The sequence below is a fragment of the Saccopteryx leptura genome, chromosome 3 (genome assembly GCF_036850995.1).
Source record: "Saccopteryx leptura isolate mSacLep1 chromosome 3, mSacLep1_pri_phased_curated, whole genome shotgun sequence".
NCBI lineage: Eukaryota > Metazoa > Chordata > Mammalia > Chiroptera > Emballonuridae > Saccopteryx > Saccopteryx leptura.
Window position 1 is genome coordinate 358,405,416 of NC_089505.1, and position 17,469 is coordinate 358,422,884.

Here is a 17,469-nt window from a genome sequence, read left to right on the forward strand (position 1 = left end):
CGGTAAGTAGTACTGTATGAAACTTGTGATGAAAAGGACAAAACTTATTAATTTTTATTTCCGTGTCAAGAGAGCTGTGTGCCTGGGACAGAAGAACTGTTTCTAGCAATTTGGGTACCGAGATGGCTTTGCCAATTGATTCTCTGCCCCAGCCACGAGAAAAAAAGAGGCCAGAGGGAAAACGTCTTGTTTGGAAGTGGCTGTTTTCCACTGGGCAAATTTTAGACCAGGTGCCAGTAATTTGTGGCTGTGTTTAGGGAGAGGCAGGAGGGGGCCGGGGGAGGAGAAGGGGGGTCGGGGCTCCTCCTGAACTCAGTGGTGTCATCACCATGTGGGCAGTCAGGGCATGTAGCCTGATTTGCAGTGACTGGTCAGGCAGTAACAGGAACGGTTGGTTCTGAGCTACCAGAGGAAGGGATGGCGGTCACTGCATACCGAAACCACATCCTGCCCCTCAGCTTTGGCTCATGCTTGTTTTGGACACATTGAGTAGGAGAAAAAAATATGGTTGCGGGCAACATGGTCTAGCAAATCTCAGAGTGGATATCGACCACAGTTTGAAGATGAACGGGCAGAAAAGAGATCTCCCTCCTATCTCACTTAACCCACAGAACAAGCCGGTTTCCTATCTTTTCTTCCCTTCAGTTCATCTTTAACAAATAAATCAGCTCCTGTCACTTCTCCGCTTGAAGCCCTCAAGTGGCTTCCCTTTGTACTTTGAAAAAATCCGACTTCCTTACCCTGAATGGCACGGCCGTCCCTTCTCCAGCCGCACCCTGCACTCTGCTTCCCCGGCTCATTGTGCTCTGGCCACGCAGCCTGCCGCTGGTTCCCTGAACAGGCTCAGCTCACCCCGCCTCCCAGCCACGTCTTCACAAGCTTGCCATGTCTTTCCAAGCTTGCTCCACTCCTGGTCTCAGTTCAGATGTCGCCTGCTCAGAGAGACCTTCCCCCACCGTTCTATATGGAAACCTCCCAGTCGCCATCTTTGTCTTACCATGGTTTCATTGTTCCTCATTGTTCCATTTATACGTATCTGAAATGATCTTGTTTACTCTCTTGCTAACTGTTTAAGTGGGCTATGAACCTCAAGACAGCAGGGCTTGTTTTCTTTATCCCTCTGCCCCAACCTGCCACATCCAACCAATAATTGTTTGTTAATACATTAGTTTAGAAACAAGGGGTATGATCGGTGGAAGGGAACTGAGAAACAGCATACCCAAATTCCTTCTGCGGTAGAGGAAGAGGCTTCTCACGATGGTCAAATAACAGTCAAGCTCAGTGGTACACAGTCTGAATGGTCAGGCTGGTACCCCGTATGGGGCCTGGTCCCAGACTGATGCCCCAGCAGTAACTTACTTACAATGCAAACATATCACAGATACTTCCCAGGAGGGCAAGCAGCTGAGATCGAGAGGGACGCTACAGAAAGGGGGCTTTGGCGGCATCCACAAAATGGCAGCTGTCCTACCTGTTAGTTTAAACTGAAACCACACCAATGTCAACCACCAGGCTATTGCCCAAGAATATTCTATTTGGCATAGAATATTAAGAACATAATTTACCCCTCAACCCCTCCATCTCCTGTGACAGTGTGCTCTGCAGTCTGTATTCTATGTCTGATTAGAAAACACGCCACAGGATTATCAAAGGTAGAAAAGAAGCTTCGAGAAAGCAACTGCCATTTCTCACATGCTCAGTACCCAAGCCGGGTGCCCGCAGGAAGGTGATGTCTCCCGCGATGAACCCTCGGTTACATCGGGCAGTGCCTCTGCCTGCACTGCGTGCTCTGTACTTACGGGACCCTTATTTATTCAATGGATAAATACAATTTAAAACAAATGAAAAACCTGGAAAGCTTTGTCCTGACTTTGAGCTTGAACACTGACAGGTTGGAAGAGGGAAAATTTCAGTGACATTAATAATCTTCAGGCATGTCAAGGCTGGGTAAATATTATTTGCAAGTGAAATATCTCTCTAACTGAGGGCGTCAAGATCCTAAGAAGGAGGGCCAAGTTTACACGAATTAACTGTATTCTCAGCCGAGAGAAACTTGCCTCTGTCTTCCATCCACCCCAGAAACTTCTGAGCTTGCGATGGTGCCCTATTCTCCGTTGCATCAGTCTGAGCAGCTCCCTTTGACTCAAGGATCCTGCTTAAATGGGGCTCCCCATCTACTCCGGCACTTCCCTCTCCTCTGGGAGTCCGTGAGGCTGGATGTCACATGGCCCTCAGCCCCTGGCTCACCGGCACTCCCTGCCACTTCCCTTCTTTCCCAGCTCGGGTTTCTCTTCAGGGCATTTGTCCCTGCAAAGCCTTTCTCGTCCCACCACCGCCACCGAGCCCAATGCTGGCCGTCCTTCAAAGAAGAAGACACTCTGACTTTACCTCTTCTAAGAGGCTGTCTCCAGGGCTCCTCCTCCGCCCTCCAATCAGGACCAAACTCAGACTGCGAGTCCAGTAGCCACACCCTGTCCCCTCAGTGTAGCCCAGAAGCTCCTGACAAGCAGGGCCGAGGTCTGACATGACTCTCAACTGGCTCTGGTGACATTCGGTATACAGTATGGCTTTAATACAGAAATACCAGTTTAGGGAGTCAAGAGCTCACCTTTGACCCAGTGGCCTTCGAGATGGGATGGTAAAGAAAATCATAAAAAAAGTCGATTTCTGTATTTTATTTCATCTTTCATTTCCATTTCTGAGTGTTTTCTCTGCCTGTACTTAGGACCCTAAAGATAATAGTAGCAACAACAACGGATAGTCACTGAGTGCTCACCACGGACCAGACACTGTTTGAAAGCAGTTTATGTGTTGATATTCAGTTTAATTGTCACAGCAACAGAATGGTGGATACTGTTACTGGCCCCTTTTAAAGGTATGTGATTCACAAATGAACTTATGAATATACATACACTGACACCACGTTTTCATTATATATTTACTGTTAGGAGTCTGTGGTCAAAATCACCACTGTCTGCTCTCTCAGCCTTCCCCTGCTGCTCTGGGTGGCCCCACTTCTGTGGAGACCTCCTCCTCCTGCGCCGATTCCCTTATTCCTGTGGCTGTGTGGGCACCCTTCACTTCTTCAGGTAGTCCCCCACGTCTGCGTGCCCTCCCCCACTTCTGTGGTCATTCCCTCACACTTGTGAGCATCCCCACTCCTGTAGGCACCTAGACATTACAGGACCTGCTTCTCCGAATGCTTATTATGACTGAGAAGGTGAGGAATTCCGAGAGATGCAGATTTTCTCCTCTAAAACCAGGAGCAGCCTAGTCAGCGTTCAATGGCGGACCTGCCCTGCCCCCTCCCTGTCTGTGCCCTGCGGTTGGGGGGGGGGTTCTCACACTTCCCTCCCATTTCTGTGAGCCATGTTCAATGGGCTCGGGGCTCTGCTCTCTGCTGTTTTGCTCTTGAGGTGGCTGGCCACCTTCCCTTCCTCCCAGCTTCTCAGCCCCAATGGAAAAAAGATACCACCGGTTTTAGGATCCAAGTGGCAGAGGCCACCCTCCATTAAAGGAAGGCCACCGAGTGTGTGCGGCACCAAATTAATCCAAGGTCACTGTGGCAGCGGGGCCAGGCTCCTGCGCATCACAACCCACCGGGGGCTTGGCACAGCACGCCTGCCCTTAATTGAAGGCATTGGGTTTGCATTTGAGTCATCGTGCCCTATTTCAGCCTCTGTTGGCCAAACCGCCAGTCAACTTAAACTGAAACATGTTTTTGGAAACGACTTTTAGGGGTGGTAGGAATGCATAACTTGCTGGAAACGTTCAAACGGACTTAGGGTGGTAATGCAGAAAAATAAAAATAAATGTGCCTCGGTTTAGGTTGTGAAGTTCCTTGCTGCAAAGAGAGTGTGGTTGCACACTTTTGTTTGTCCTTCACGATCTGCCATCAGTGGGGGTCAGTTCATCCCAGTCAGGAAACTGGGATGCAGGGTTCTCTGGGCCCTTCATGGTCTGAACTTGGCATCTACGGTTACTATCTAGGCGGCAGCATTCTCATTCCATCGAGAGCTGGGAGGACCGGGGCAGGCCCTGACGCCGAAGCCCTGAAACCCTCCCTTACGCACCTGCTTTCAGTGCCTGTTTAAAAACAGCGTGCAAAATCTAACATTTGGGCTCCCAAGTAGCTTCCAAGCTGGTCTGCAAACTTGAAAACGCACTGGGCTCACCATCTCCATAGCAACGCCTGGGCACCACTTCAGCGAATTCCGTCACTGTATTGGTGGTTTCCGTAGTCTAGCTTTGCAGGTGATTCTCAAGTGCAGCCATCACATTAGAATCACCTGGGGACCACTGGGCCACAGCAGGCGCACCTCACCGTGAGCCGTGTGTGGTCTCTGAAACCTTCCCCGTGTCCTGGAGACTCTGCTGGCCTCTCTGTGCCCTGGATGAGTCAGTCAGCACTTCCCTCCTGTGGTTACGAGTTCGAGCCCCCCCACAACCCGGCCCCCCCGGAATGCTTTCCAGCTCCACAGGGGAATTTCCAAAACGTGTTGGTCTTGAGGCATAGTGTAAACAAATCTTTTGAAATGACCATTCATAAATGAATAAGTTGCTGCTTTTAAAGATTTCAAATAATCTTTAAAAGCCACAGTTAAAACCCTACGTAAGCCATTGGGGGTGTGTAGGGAAGGAGGTAGTGGTAACAAGAGTAGCCTGGGGCCCATTCAGGTGCCAATGCTGTATCAAACCTCGGCAATTTATATTCAAAATGTTTGTGCTTACTGATAAAGCTGATTAACATTATGAGAATGAGTGTTGGCTGTCTCTTTTTCTGGACATGACAGCCAGCACGAACACAACAGGTATTTTAAAAGATGAACTTTGCCTTTAAAGAGATTAAAGAAAAAAAAATCAGAAGACCTTCAAAGTTGGTTCAGCTTCTTACGGAACCAGGGAATCGCTGTAACACGAAGAAACCAGCAGGTCAAAGCAGTGCGAGGGGCTACGCGTCCTGGCAAGCGCCTCTGCAGAGTTGGTTTAAGGATAAGGAGGCTATATGAGAAGTGTATTGAGTTCCTCGGAAGAAAAGCCTCAGAATGCGGTGCCTGTCATTAAAATGTTTTAAGCTCTTCATAAAAATAACATATGATTTCTCAAATTACAGAGGGCTCTCACAGTGAAGGGGAAAAAAAGATTGTTCTTTCCAAAACAGAAATCTTTTTCCACTACTTCTGAACCCAACAGCTCTGACAGCATGCAGCAGCCTAACTTCAAGGCCATTTAAGAGAACGTGCTCACGGTGCAGCGTGCCATCGGACACCCTCAGACCCACCGTCTCCGCGCCGAGTCTTAACCAGCTGCGAGATTTCCCGGCTAATTATTTATATTATTACCTAAATTAAAACGGTACGTTAGGGGGGAAATCAATGATCATTTTGGTAAGCAGGTGATACTAAATATATATCAGTAGCTGACTCTGCATAATAGCCTGGTCTGCAGAGTATTTCCATATATAAAATATGACTGAGTTTCAGAGGTGCCAAAGTCCTTCTTACAGGCGGAGACTGAGTCTCGGAGAGGCTGAGACAGTGAAGGTGGTGGAGCTGGGACCTGACCCCAGGCCATTTCACTTGCAATCCTCCCCTTGCACAGAACTCACTGTAGCAGTGAGGAGTGTGGGCTCTACGACTGCCCGGGTTTCAGATGCTCATTTTGTACTGATGTAGCTTCACGACCCCGGACAAGCCAAGCCGTTTCATCTTGCTGTGCTTCTCCATTTGTTTACACAGACGTCACAGAAGTACCCGCACTCCGCAGCGTTCCTGACGGCTGACGGAGGGCAGCGCACAGGATTGCACGAAATAGATTGTCACTAGTATCGTCCTTGCTCCTTTCTTTCACTTGATCTCTTGTGAAAGGAGTAACAGGTGGGAAGGAGAACCATCTAAAAACTGTCCATGCCGCTGACCACTTTGTAATCAAGACGCCAGATCTGGGTGTCTGGCTCTCACACCTAGAGGATGGAAACTATTCGTATTCTTAGCAACAGTTTCCAGATCTTCCTGGGCCTGTCTCCAAATAGCCTGGACTGGGCTGCAGGCTGCAGTGACCTGCCTGAGGTGGCAGAGTCACACAGAGTGACACGAACATTTCATCAAGACGGTCTCGTATTCTCAACCCTTCTGGATTGGAATAAAGGGTGGACAGATCTGCTTATGTGGTCAGAGGCTCAGCTTAGAGCCTCTAACCCAGAAGGAGGGCCGGGTTCTCCTCAGGACACTTGGGACGGCAGCCTTGCATCTGCCCAGATGACAGGTGAATGATCCGAGCCTCAAGGGGGCCTGAATGTCATCGCTCTGGCCGAGCCTTTGCAATCATCTGACTCAATGACAAGGCACGGAGAAGCACAACAACCCGGGAAGAAGAAAATAAAAGCCAAACCGACCAACACCCACTCGGGGAAAATTCTGTCCTACTTCTGAGCCTAAAACCCGAAGAGCTGCTATCCCTACCTAGACTGAGCCACTGACAAAAATGCACAACGTTTCTGAGGGGGAAAAACAAGAATAAACCAATGAAGAAGAACTCCTGACTTGAAGGCCATGTTTAGAATTATTTGCTTTACTATCCTCATCATTGACGTTTTGCTAAAGCTCATTAAAAACAAAGGGAAAACCACTGACCCAAACAGGCAGTTTCAAGCTTCAGGTAAACACAGGACTGAACAGTGTTACGTGGGGGTGGAGATGGAAGGGAGCCATGAAAGAAGCGCTGGGGTGCTTTGAACTCATCCAACGCTGTGCTCTGAACCCAGAATGCCTTTGGGGTTCCCTAGCAGCTGCGGTAGAACAAGAAATTGGACAGCAAGAACAATCAGAGGTTTGTAAAACAAGCCAAGGTGCTTTTATGGCTTGCTTGCTGCTGAATTCTCTCTCGCTAATGTTGCAGCCAGAGCCACGCTGGCTACAATGTGCTCCCCTCTATCCGTGGAAGCTGGGTGCGACCCACTTGAAGTGTCCCAGGGCCAATCTCAGGCGCATCCTAACATCCACAGAAGATCCTGAAGTATGTTGGGGGAAGGGGAAGTTGAGGAGTCCATTTCCTGCTTTCTTCAAAGTTCCCAGAGTCCTAAAAAAATTACTCCTTTGGGGAGTATTTTTGGGAAGTATCTAGACAACCTCAAAAGACAATTCAACTGGAGAGAGAGGCTGGATAAGCCTTTGGGTTCTTGAGACTTACCCGGACGACGTAGTTAAATCTCCTGGAATCCAGAATGGCAGTTGAGAAGTCCAGCCGGTTGAAAGCTTCGCCCAACGTGCAGTAACCATGGCGCTGAACGTGAGAAAGGGTGCAGCAGTTACTCCAGAACTGTCCTGAGCAAGCCAGGTGCCTGTCTTAGGGAACCATGATCATATGCTCGTTCCTTGTGCCTTGACATGCTTTGTCTGGGAACCCCATGAGAGCCACAAATATGGGGGCAGTGGAGCTGGCAGCTGCTCTCAGTGAGTCAGTGACTCACATGCTGCACACCCTCTTCGTGACTTGCACGATTTGGGCCCTTGTCTGCACGCAGTAGCCGGGGAAGCTCATGTGGAGTTGCTCACCAAGGGAAGGTCGGGAGCTGGATGTGTGATGTGTGAGATGAGGGCGGTAGGTCATTGTCACGGACTCCTGGAGGGAGCATCAAACCTGCCCACCTGCTCCTCTGGCTACCCCACCTCGCCTCCCTCATGCTTTCCTTGAATGGTTATCAGGAGCGTTTTTAAAGCTTCATGAAGAAGCCAAAGGAGTTTTGATCTTTGAACTATGAGCCCACAAGGAACTGGGAGTAGAGGGCAGTGACGCATGGTCCCAGCTCGGTTCCGGGTCTGGTGGACTCAGGTGCCTCACTGGCCCCTTCAGACTCAAATCACAGAGGGAACTAGATGTTTCCAAGGTCCCTGACAGTGCCTGAAATTCTATCATTCTCTCCTGCTTCCTTGTATCCTAGTTGTCTGAGCAAATGCCTGTGCAGGGAGCAAATACACACAGGAGGGTTTTATAAAGTGCCACGCCAATGTAGCTATTACAATGTCCTGTCCCCTGCTCCATCCAGCTCAGCGCCTCACACGGGGCAGGCAAAACTGCTGCTATATTTAGTGACTGGCTTCTCCAGGGCTGAAGCTTAACTGAGTTGAAGTCTAAAGAGTTCTTGGAACAAAAAGGAGCTGCTGTCGTGAGGCAAAGGCCAGGGCTTCATAATAATACATTTGAGCTGGGCATCTTTACATACAGTATCTTTACTGAGTGACTGGGGGTCCACCTAGTGATTGCTTCTTTCTCTCTCTCCCTCTCTCTCTCTCTCTCTCTCTCTCTCTCTCGCCCCAAACTCTGATGATTGGCCAGTTAGTGGGCTACTCATCACCCAAGAGGACAGTCATGATTTGAAATAACATTGTTGCCAGTTACAACCCCTCCACTCTGTCAGGTGAAGGCATAAAGCTAAGCATACTCTGTAATAAACAGATGGTGCTCACCTCTTTAGTACTTCCTTTGTGAACATAGATCCATTTTTCTTGGTGAAAATCTACAGAGACAGAAAGAAAGAATACCCAGCTTTAACATGCTCAAGATTTTAAACTTGTTTCTTTTTCATTTACTCCAAAGTGGAAAAAGTTTCAACCAACCTCTCACCCTAAAAACCCAAAACCATAAAACATTCTACTGACAATCTAAGAGGATGCAAATGTCTAATTTCTGCAGCATATAAATCCTGGAGGTACAATTTACTTTGTCTGAAGGCACTCCAAATCTCTGATACACAGATTTAGTATCTCACAGCTCTAAATTAAAAAAAACAAAAACACAACCCAAGTACAAGCTTGTTTTATATGGCAAGCCTACAACTTACACAAAGCCATAAAAAGTAGAAATGAACAGATAACATGAAGCGACCCTGCAGTACAGGTGGATTAAACTGCAGATCTGTAATTCTTGCTTATTAACAGAACTTTATACTCTCTGTTAATGCACACATACAGCATCTAAAATGTTCCTAGTATTTATACAAGGAAAGACGGGAAACAAGTCTATTTTCAAAGCCTCAAAACAGTTCAGAATAAAAGCACATGCTGGAATTGATTCAGCTGACCATATCGCTGTATAAATAATTAAATTGACTATGTCAACTCTAAGTGACAAGCAGGGAAAAAAAAACAGCCCAACTAGCGACTGTCTTACAAACAAGCCTATAAAGAATGCATTAACTTTGTCAGGTTTCTGTGTGCAGGGATCCCAGTGTCCTCAGTCAGTGACACAGTAAACATCAAGCAGATGTCCAACATGCCAGGTGTTATTATTTCCAATTCGCGCCCCCCCCCCGCCCCCCCCAAATAACCAATCATAACGATCTTTGAACAGCTTTCTTCTTAAGTTCAAAACAAAGGGCTTACACTGGGTTTTGGTTTTGCTGTTCAGCATGTCCTTCTTTCTCTTCTTGGCTGCAACATCATAGTTCAGGCTGTTGAAAAGATTCTCCTTATTGTATACTTCCTTGTTGCAATAACTAGGAAAAACGAGACAAGAGGAGACGTACTGGAACCGCTCTACTTGAACATGAGCCGTTTCTCTAAATAACTTACTGGGTTATAAAACACGGAACATACACGCTTCTCAAACACAACAATAAAAATCTCTCAAAAGAAGTCTAGCCAGGCACAGACTTCCACCTCTTAGGATCAGATACTGTCGCATCTCTGTGGAAGGCGGGGATGGGGGCTTCTGCTTCTTTTGAATTCCCAACAGTGCCTGCCATTGTATCTGACACACAGTTTACAATATTACTTTAAGCAAAAGGGATGAATGGAGGGAGTGAGAGAGGGGCCATTACTGGTATCCCTGTAACACACAATGCCCTCATTTTGCAAAAGCACCCGCCCCAAGCTGCTTTTAAAAAAAGATATAATTCACCTACCATACAATTCTCCTATTTAAAGTGTACCCAAGCTGCTGTGAACTAGCAGGCCCCTATCAGGCCTTTAAAACGTGATTAACACATTAACAAAACTCGGACTCGCAAACTCCATTTCTGGGAGATGTCTTGTGAACTGAGTTAGTTTTCATGTAATGTTTGGTTTTCAGGTAATGGACTAACACGAGGCATCGCGTCACCAAGTGAAGATCTTGGGTCCTGAAGGAAACAAGTTGAGTTCACAATTCCTAAGTTTACGAGGGTTGAAAAGACAGCACTGCCCTGGGTGGATTTTTCCCTTGCAGCTGAGCTATCACGGGGGGACGGAATGAGGTCTAGCCTACTATACAATGTCATTTCAAAGTCAGTCTCTGCGGAGTGTCCATGGCAGGAATGCGGGAGAAGTACTGAGGTAGGAGGAGAACGCAGGTTCCTCACTCTCCCAGCTTCCACGGGGTATTTGTGTATAGGTAAGGTAGGTTTTAGAATGCCAGCTGGTAAAACATAAACTAGACTTTAAAAAAATGATATCACCCATGTATTGGAATCCTTTAATTTTCTGAGTTTCCTGCTGAATTTAAAATGTGATTTGATATATATCTTTTTTGGACATATACCTATTGGGTAAAATCAGATACACCCGTATTTCCCCAATCCGTGGACGTTGTATAAATAAATGGTAGTAAAAAGGAGGGTTTGAAGCAAGTTCCAGTGCCCTGTTGCTACAATAGTCTCTCAAGTGAGCACTTCAATAAGTGTAATAAGCAACTTGCTAAGATGCTCGCACGTGACATCACCAAGAATATACTCAGTGTTTCTAGTCCCATGGGAATAAACTTGACAGATAACCAGTCATTTGTTAATCTTCCCTTGTACGGCCCTGCTTAATACCATTTCCTGAGCTCCCTAACATCTTTAGCCTTCTCCTTTTCATTCAGGGAGGCAGCATATTTTTAGGTTTCAGAAAGATTACTGCAGACATGTCTTCCCATAGAGGTACTTCTTCAGCCAGCCAAGCGGGGGTGTTTTGGGGGCAGGCTTTGTGTCATCCAGGAGTGTGTGTCTGTCCACTTGCACAACGATAGGGGTCCAAAAGCACCAACCAGGCAGTTGTGGGCTCCAAGGCCAGCAGCAGAAGAGGGGAGAACAAAGGGAGGGCAGGACCCTAAGTCCTTAAAGCTAACGAAAGAGATTTCAATCAAAGTTGAGGAGAAGGGTAAAAAAATGGAAGTCACTTGACTGATCTATGGTGTACTATGGCTGAGAACAACTTTAGAAAGCTATTAGGACATTTTGTGTGCAAAAATACCACACAGCGGCTGATGTTTAAAGAAAACACAGACACACACACACACACACACACACACACACACGAAGAACAAAAATCTATAGCCTAAATTCCTCATATAAAGCTGTCTTGTTCTCAATCAAACATGTAAGGTGCAGCAGAAAACTTCAGAGCCTGGGCCATAGATTGTGACCCTTCCTTAGAGATTTTAAATATTTATATTTCACCTTATTCTTTTCTTATTGAAAACACTCCTCAAAAAACAAAAAAACGCACAACTGAGTCCTTGCTTTCCTCACAGAAACGAGAACCTGCTCTAAGCCTGACCGAGTCATCCGAAGCTGGTTGCAGAAGAATGTGACATTACTGATGACACTCTCGCGCTGCAGAGTGTAGGAAAGCTTTCCCCAAAGGGAAACCTGGCGCTCTTCGCTGGGTTATCAGGTTTTGGACCCCAGGGGTAGGGCCTGGAACAGAGGGTTATGGAGTTTATTTATGTAGCCGGCTTATATGTTTTCTTTTAAGCAATAATCTATTCAGTTAGAGGCTATTTTGAGAGTTCAATTATGTCCATTTCCAAGGAAATGCGAATCCAATGGAAAATGACAACAGAAATTATTTTTTTTTATTTTAAGAACAAAAGCCACCACTATTTGGGAACCCGCTACATACATTTATTTACTTATTTATAAAAAGCAAAACCATTTAAAGAGGTTGCTTTCTTCATGAAATCCAATCACAGAGAGCCAGCTGCTGTTTTGTAGTCACTTCTTACTAATGTTGATTGTTATGGGCACAGGCCTAGACTAAGGAAAAAGGCCCCTCTCAGCCCTATAAGACACCCATTCTAAGATACTTGAAGACAACTTTAGAAAAGATGGAAAGATTTCAAAGAAAGACCATATTGACAGCAGAGATAAAGGGAGGGAGGGACAAATAAATGAATAAAGTCCCATTTTTCATTTCACTTGCAGTAACAGGGCATTGAAGAAAGCAGTGACTGTCCCAAGGGCTCAGTTGTATTTTAAGGGCAGTGAGATTTCTATGCTAATTTTCCCCATTACATACCCAAATTTTCAAACGGGTATGGCTAATACCTGGATTGCTTGGTAGAACAACTGCTTAGTGTATAAAGCTCTTACTTAGAACAGTGCCTTCCTTGCTCACAGTAAACACTAATAAAAACGTGAACTATTATTTTTATTTTCTGATGCCTTACTCATCCAGGGCACCGAGGTGAGTTTCCTGCTTCCTGGTTTGGCCTCAGCTATGTTGGAAAGCAACATTAAACTTCTCAGCCGCTGGACTGGAGGCTTGCAGGAGGGTGGCTGAGGCTCAGGTAGCTGAGATTACTCACCTTGGGGTGGGGTGGGTGCAGGGAGGGGGGGTTGTTGGTGAGAAAGGCTGTCTCAGGTGCCTCAAACACCACTTCCTTGAAGCATTCCTGGATCACCCCAACTCATTCTGAGCTCTTTCCTTGAATTTTAAATCTGTCCCACCAAATTTAACACTTGTCATTCCTTCTCTGACTCCTGTAGTTTCAACTTTTTGAGAAGAGGACCTGCTCTAAGTTTATCGGAAATCCTCCATTTTGGGGCAATGAGCTGCAATGGGCTTTGTCACATTAACCACTGGAGGAGGACAGGGCCCAGGGTCACAGAGGGAGTGGCCAGCAGAGTCCAGAGAAGGTGTGCTGGACAGATAAGCTGTGGTCACCCTCCACACTAGCCCCCTGGCTGAAACACTCCAGCTGCACCCTTCATCCCTGACTCGAGCTGGGGCAGCTCACAGAATGGTACGTGGAATTAGAGACCGGTGCCATGTCTCTGTAGTCCTCTGTTTCACATCCCCTCCCTCTCCTTTTTTGAAAGGGCCTGCCTTTTGTTTTCTCCTAACAGGAGAGGCATTCAACTTCACCTGTGTAGGCAGGCACTCAGCCCAAACCTGACATCACAGTGAAACATCACCAAGACTGAAAACAGTGAGGATATTTGAGACTACAAACCCAGGTCTCAAAAGGCCAACTGCTTTGAAGAATTGGCAGACTTCTCATGCTAAGTAAGGAAGGGATTGTTTACAATTGCTGGGGGAAAAAAAACACAGGACTCCACAAACAAACAGCCAGCTGCTTTGCTAGGAGCTACCAAATGATTCCTAAACTATGACTCATCAAAGAACCACAGGCTGTCGGTTGGTCGCTACATTGATCACCATGTGTGATAATGATGGTGAGTGGGACGGCTCAACCTCAGAAGGCAGGAAATGGGAGGAAGGAAAGGAGACTTGTGAAGGGGACAGGGAGGTGAGGCGCTGTGGATCTCAGTCTAGGCTAAACTTCTGTGCTAAGTTAAAACCGTCTTTAGGACTGTCATACAGTGGAGAGAGAGGCACCACTTCTAACTCTGAAAGGAGAGTGATGCCATCTTATTTACCAGAGCAGGTACAGTGGGAATATTTCTACAAACCAGAGGCTCTGTATTTTGACTCCGCTTCTGCTGAACCCCACAGTCTGCTTCCCACTGAGGGGCATCGTACAATTATCTGTGGGTGAGTCACTGCTGCTCAGCTCAGCAGATCAGTGCTGTGCCTCTCTAGAGAGGATCTGAACTGTTAGATAGAAATTAAGCACCAAAATATTAGATCATCGTTCCTTAGGAATGAGGAAGAAGGAAGAAAGCTCTACTGTACTAGGACAGAACCATTTAGGCATAATTGGTCACTTGAGTTCCCAAAAGACATAGTCTAGTGACAGACAGTGACCTTTTTATTTTTCTGTAAGTAAATTATCTGATTTTCCATAAATAAAATTTCTTCGCAGTTCTGCTGAAACTGCCCAGGATCTGCCTAAAAGTATTGACCTCTTTAGCATAGGGGTCAATATGCTCTTGTCTCTTCTGAACAGGCCTTCAAGATTATATACCAGGTTTTTGTTTTTGTTTTCCAATTGGGAGACAAAGAGTTTGATGCTTTACAAATCACAAACAGATGGGGGTTCTGGAGGTCAAGCTGTCAAAATAACTGTATTTTCTTAATAGTTTTCTTAAAATGAAGTGTCAAGAGGTCAGCCAAACAATCACAGTTAGGTCTCTGTAAGTGGGAACTGGCCCTTACAAAACTCTCCACTTAATTTAAGGTGGTGGTGGGGGCAAGGGTTTTAACCAAAGTGGGTAGGAAAAGGCACCCAAGGGTGACCAGGCTACACAGACCCCTCTGGATTTACTTTCATTGCTCCCCTCATCTGGGCCAAATGCCAGAGGTCTGGAAGTCTACCGTTGAACAAGAACCAGGACTGACAGATTCCAGACCACCTAACTTAGTCAGTGCTTCCGTGTTATTAACCAAGCAGCGCTCCGGCTGGCTCAGCGGACCTCGGATTTCCACCAGGCAGGGCTCAGGTGGGACCTTGGGGTCCAGCGGCTCAGCCAGCCGGGTAGGCTTTCTGCATTTGATAAGCACCAATTGAACTAGGGATGCGCTCACTATACAAACAAAATCATCCCAAAGCATCACCGAGGAAACAGGTGCAATTGTTTGGTTCTCCCAAAAGTAGATTTGTGGGTTTCATCCTCCTCCTCCCTCAGCTCTGCACAGCTTCGAAAGTCTGCCTTGCAAATTGCGGGTGCCCTACGGCCATCTGGCCGCCCCTTCCTGGTTACTCATCCTCCCTGCCCACTCTGTGGTCGCCTGTGCGTGGGAAGAGTCTGGCAGAGCTCCGAGCGGAACCCTCATCCAATGCCATCACCCGATGGTGCCCACAGCGCTTGGAGCCCCGCCACCCCTGCGGTGAAAGACGCAGGGCCCACTCGCCTGCGCCCCTACACTTGCAAACTGCGTGACTCCGGCGTCCTTAAGGCAAGGGACGCCTCAAGTTGTGAACTTAAGTTTGCGTGTTTGTGGGCAATATCCGCGTTTGTTGTCGGATTCTCAGAGGGCCCCGGGGTTCTGTAAAGAGTTGTGCCCACTTGGGGACGCTGACCTTGAAGAACAAGAGAAATCCATTTCCCGGAATCCCGTGCTCTGATGACTTCTGCAGAAACCAGATAACTCACTCCCCCACCACCCCAGGTCAGGGTCTCCCTCCTCACCCTATTCCAGCCTCGCCTGACCCCCATTCACCTGCCTGCGCCCCGGAAACCAGCCCGAGTCTGTTTCGCCGGGTTAGAAGTTGGTGGCGGATCGGCTCACCTGCTGAGGTCGCTCACGAAGCTGCCGCTCTTCTCATCCAAGAAGCGCTTCCAGCCGTCGGCCGTCTTCACCCAGCTCTGCCCAGGGGACCTCCAGTCCTGCCCGAGGAAAGGCATGGCACCGCGAGCCGACGCCACCGACGTACAAGGCAGACTGGTGGACGGGACCGGCCCGGCGGCCAAGGGGACGCGCCGCCCTGGGCGGACTCTCGGGGTGCTGGGGCGGGCGAAGGCGCCGGCTGCAGGGATCGGCGTGGAGGGCCGCGGGTTTCGGGGTGCGGGTCGGAGTGCCTGCGCTGGCAGAGGGCGCTGCGCCGGGGAGGGTCGCCGGCGCGCGGGACTCGCGGAGTGCTGGCCGGGTGTCGCGGCCGCAGTATTTATCCCCTGCCTCGGGCCGCCGCTCTTTGTTGCCGGAAGAGCCGCCTGCTCTTAGCCCGGCCCCCCGGCCGGGAGGCCACGTGGCTTTGTTTATGGGCTCGGCTTGTTTTCCGAGGCTCCCGCGGCTCCTGCTCCTCTGACTGTTGCACAACCACGCGCGGGTGGAAACTTGAAGCCACGCTGCAAGTCCGGAGCTCCTGCTGTCCCTCCGCTTCTGTCCCCTCTGCGTTCCCTCCCCGCCCCCAGGGCGCAGCTGCCGCCACCCGGAGAGCAAGGCCCTGCGCGCGAAAGCCGCGTCTCATCCTCCCACAGCTCCTGGGCTGGCGACATGCAGCTAGAAGGGGGCCAGATAGACGTCTGGGCCACTCTAGGGCGGGGATGGAGAGGAGGGACATCTTCCCTTCCACCCCGGAGCTGTCATAATCGAGCCCCGCAGCCAGAGCCGCCCTCTGGGAGAGGGGCCCGGGCACAGCGCCGCCAGGAGCAGTGTGGGCGGGGGTGCAGCCTCTTGACTCCTCTCACTGCCTAGACCCCACTGTTGGATGTAACGGGGACAGTCCCACAACCCATCCTGACCCTGAACTGTCCTTAACAGGTCCTGGGTCAGCTATCAGGCCTGTTTCCCTGGGCGGCAAAGAAACAAGAAGATGGGGGACAGAGGCATCTGGTCCCCGCCGCCGGGTGGACGTGGGTAGCAGGGACAGTCACCCAGCCCACCCTGAGCACCCTAAGCGAGCAGCGCCGGTGTCTGCGGCGCCAGGCTCCGCACAGCGCCACCACGGAGCAGGTTAGGGATGTCCTAGCGTCCCCTCTCTCTGTCTGAATCTCCTTCTGGGCGCTGGGGGCTGGGCTTTTGTTTCGAAGAACCTGCTATATATATATCCTTTCCCCTTTCTACTGTTCGGCATCCTTTGGGATAGTAAGTCCTCTCTGGGAAATAATAGGACAAGAGTTTTAATTTTGGTGAGGGTTGAGGGAGAGGGGCCCAGAATGGCCCTCCTCCGGACTGATCTGGACTAAAAGAGCTGCACTGTGAATGTCAGATGAGGGCACCGAGAGCCCAGAGAAAGAAAGGTAAAGCCAGTGACTTACCCAGGTCACAAGACTAGTTTCTTTACCACCCTTAGTAGGATCTGAAATTACCTGGTTTGCTTTTACGTTTTTTTCTTGTTTGTTTGTTTTCTTTTGTAACAATCTATCCCTCTCTGCAAAATGTAAACTCCGGGAGAGCTAGTCTGTCTTGTTCAAGATGCATCCCAGAAGGTTGCCAGGCCCAGAGTAGACAGACCTTAGAAAACTATTTGTTGCATGAACAGGTGAATGGATGTGAGAGGCTGCTGGCATCGGGGTGGCTTCTTGCCCTTCCTGACTTCTAGTTATGATGCTTCCTAGGCTGAGCCATTTGGCAGTTAGATTGCATGGAGCTGTCACTGCGGAGTGAAAATTCCGAGCTCGGGAATTAGCTTCCAACTTGATTTGTCCAGATCCTTTCCTCTGCAGCCGTCCATACCTTCTAGTCCAGCTCTGTGCAGCCTGTAAGGCTCAGGGTGCCTTGGGAGGGACATGTTGGAAGGGGAAGGAAATTTTTTAAATAAAGTCTGTTTTCAAGTTGCCAGAGATTTCTGGTTCAGGTTTCCCACCATAAATAACTTCTTAGTGTAGTAATAGTAAAAATCGCTTGTGAAAACTTTGCAAGAAGGTCCTTAGCAAATGTTCACGCT

The 17,469-nt window shown here is 48.5% G+C and overlaps 1 protein-coding gene across 1 annotated transcript in view; it reads right to left on the reverse strand.

Moving 5' to 3' along the window:
• Window positions 1-15,948, reverse strand: part of FBXO32 (F-box protein 32) — a 34,877-nt gene extending 18,929 nt beyond the window's left edge. The window contains exons 1-4 of the mRNA XM_066379437.1: window positions 15,372-15,948; window positions 9,381-9,493; window positions 8,466-8,515; window positions 7,189-7,281 (exon numbers count right to left, since the gene is read on the reverse strand). Of these exons, the coding sequence (XP_066235534.1) occupies window positions 7,189-7,281; window positions 8,466-8,515; window positions 9,381-9,493; window positions 15,372-15,487 (372 nt within the window). The 5' untranslated portion in view covers window positions 15,488-15,948. The remainder of the gene's footprint in view (window positions 1-7,188; window positions 7,282-8,465; window positions 8,516-9,380; window positions 9,494-15,371) is intronic.
• Window positions 15,949-17,469: the final 1,521 nt, after the last annotated feature.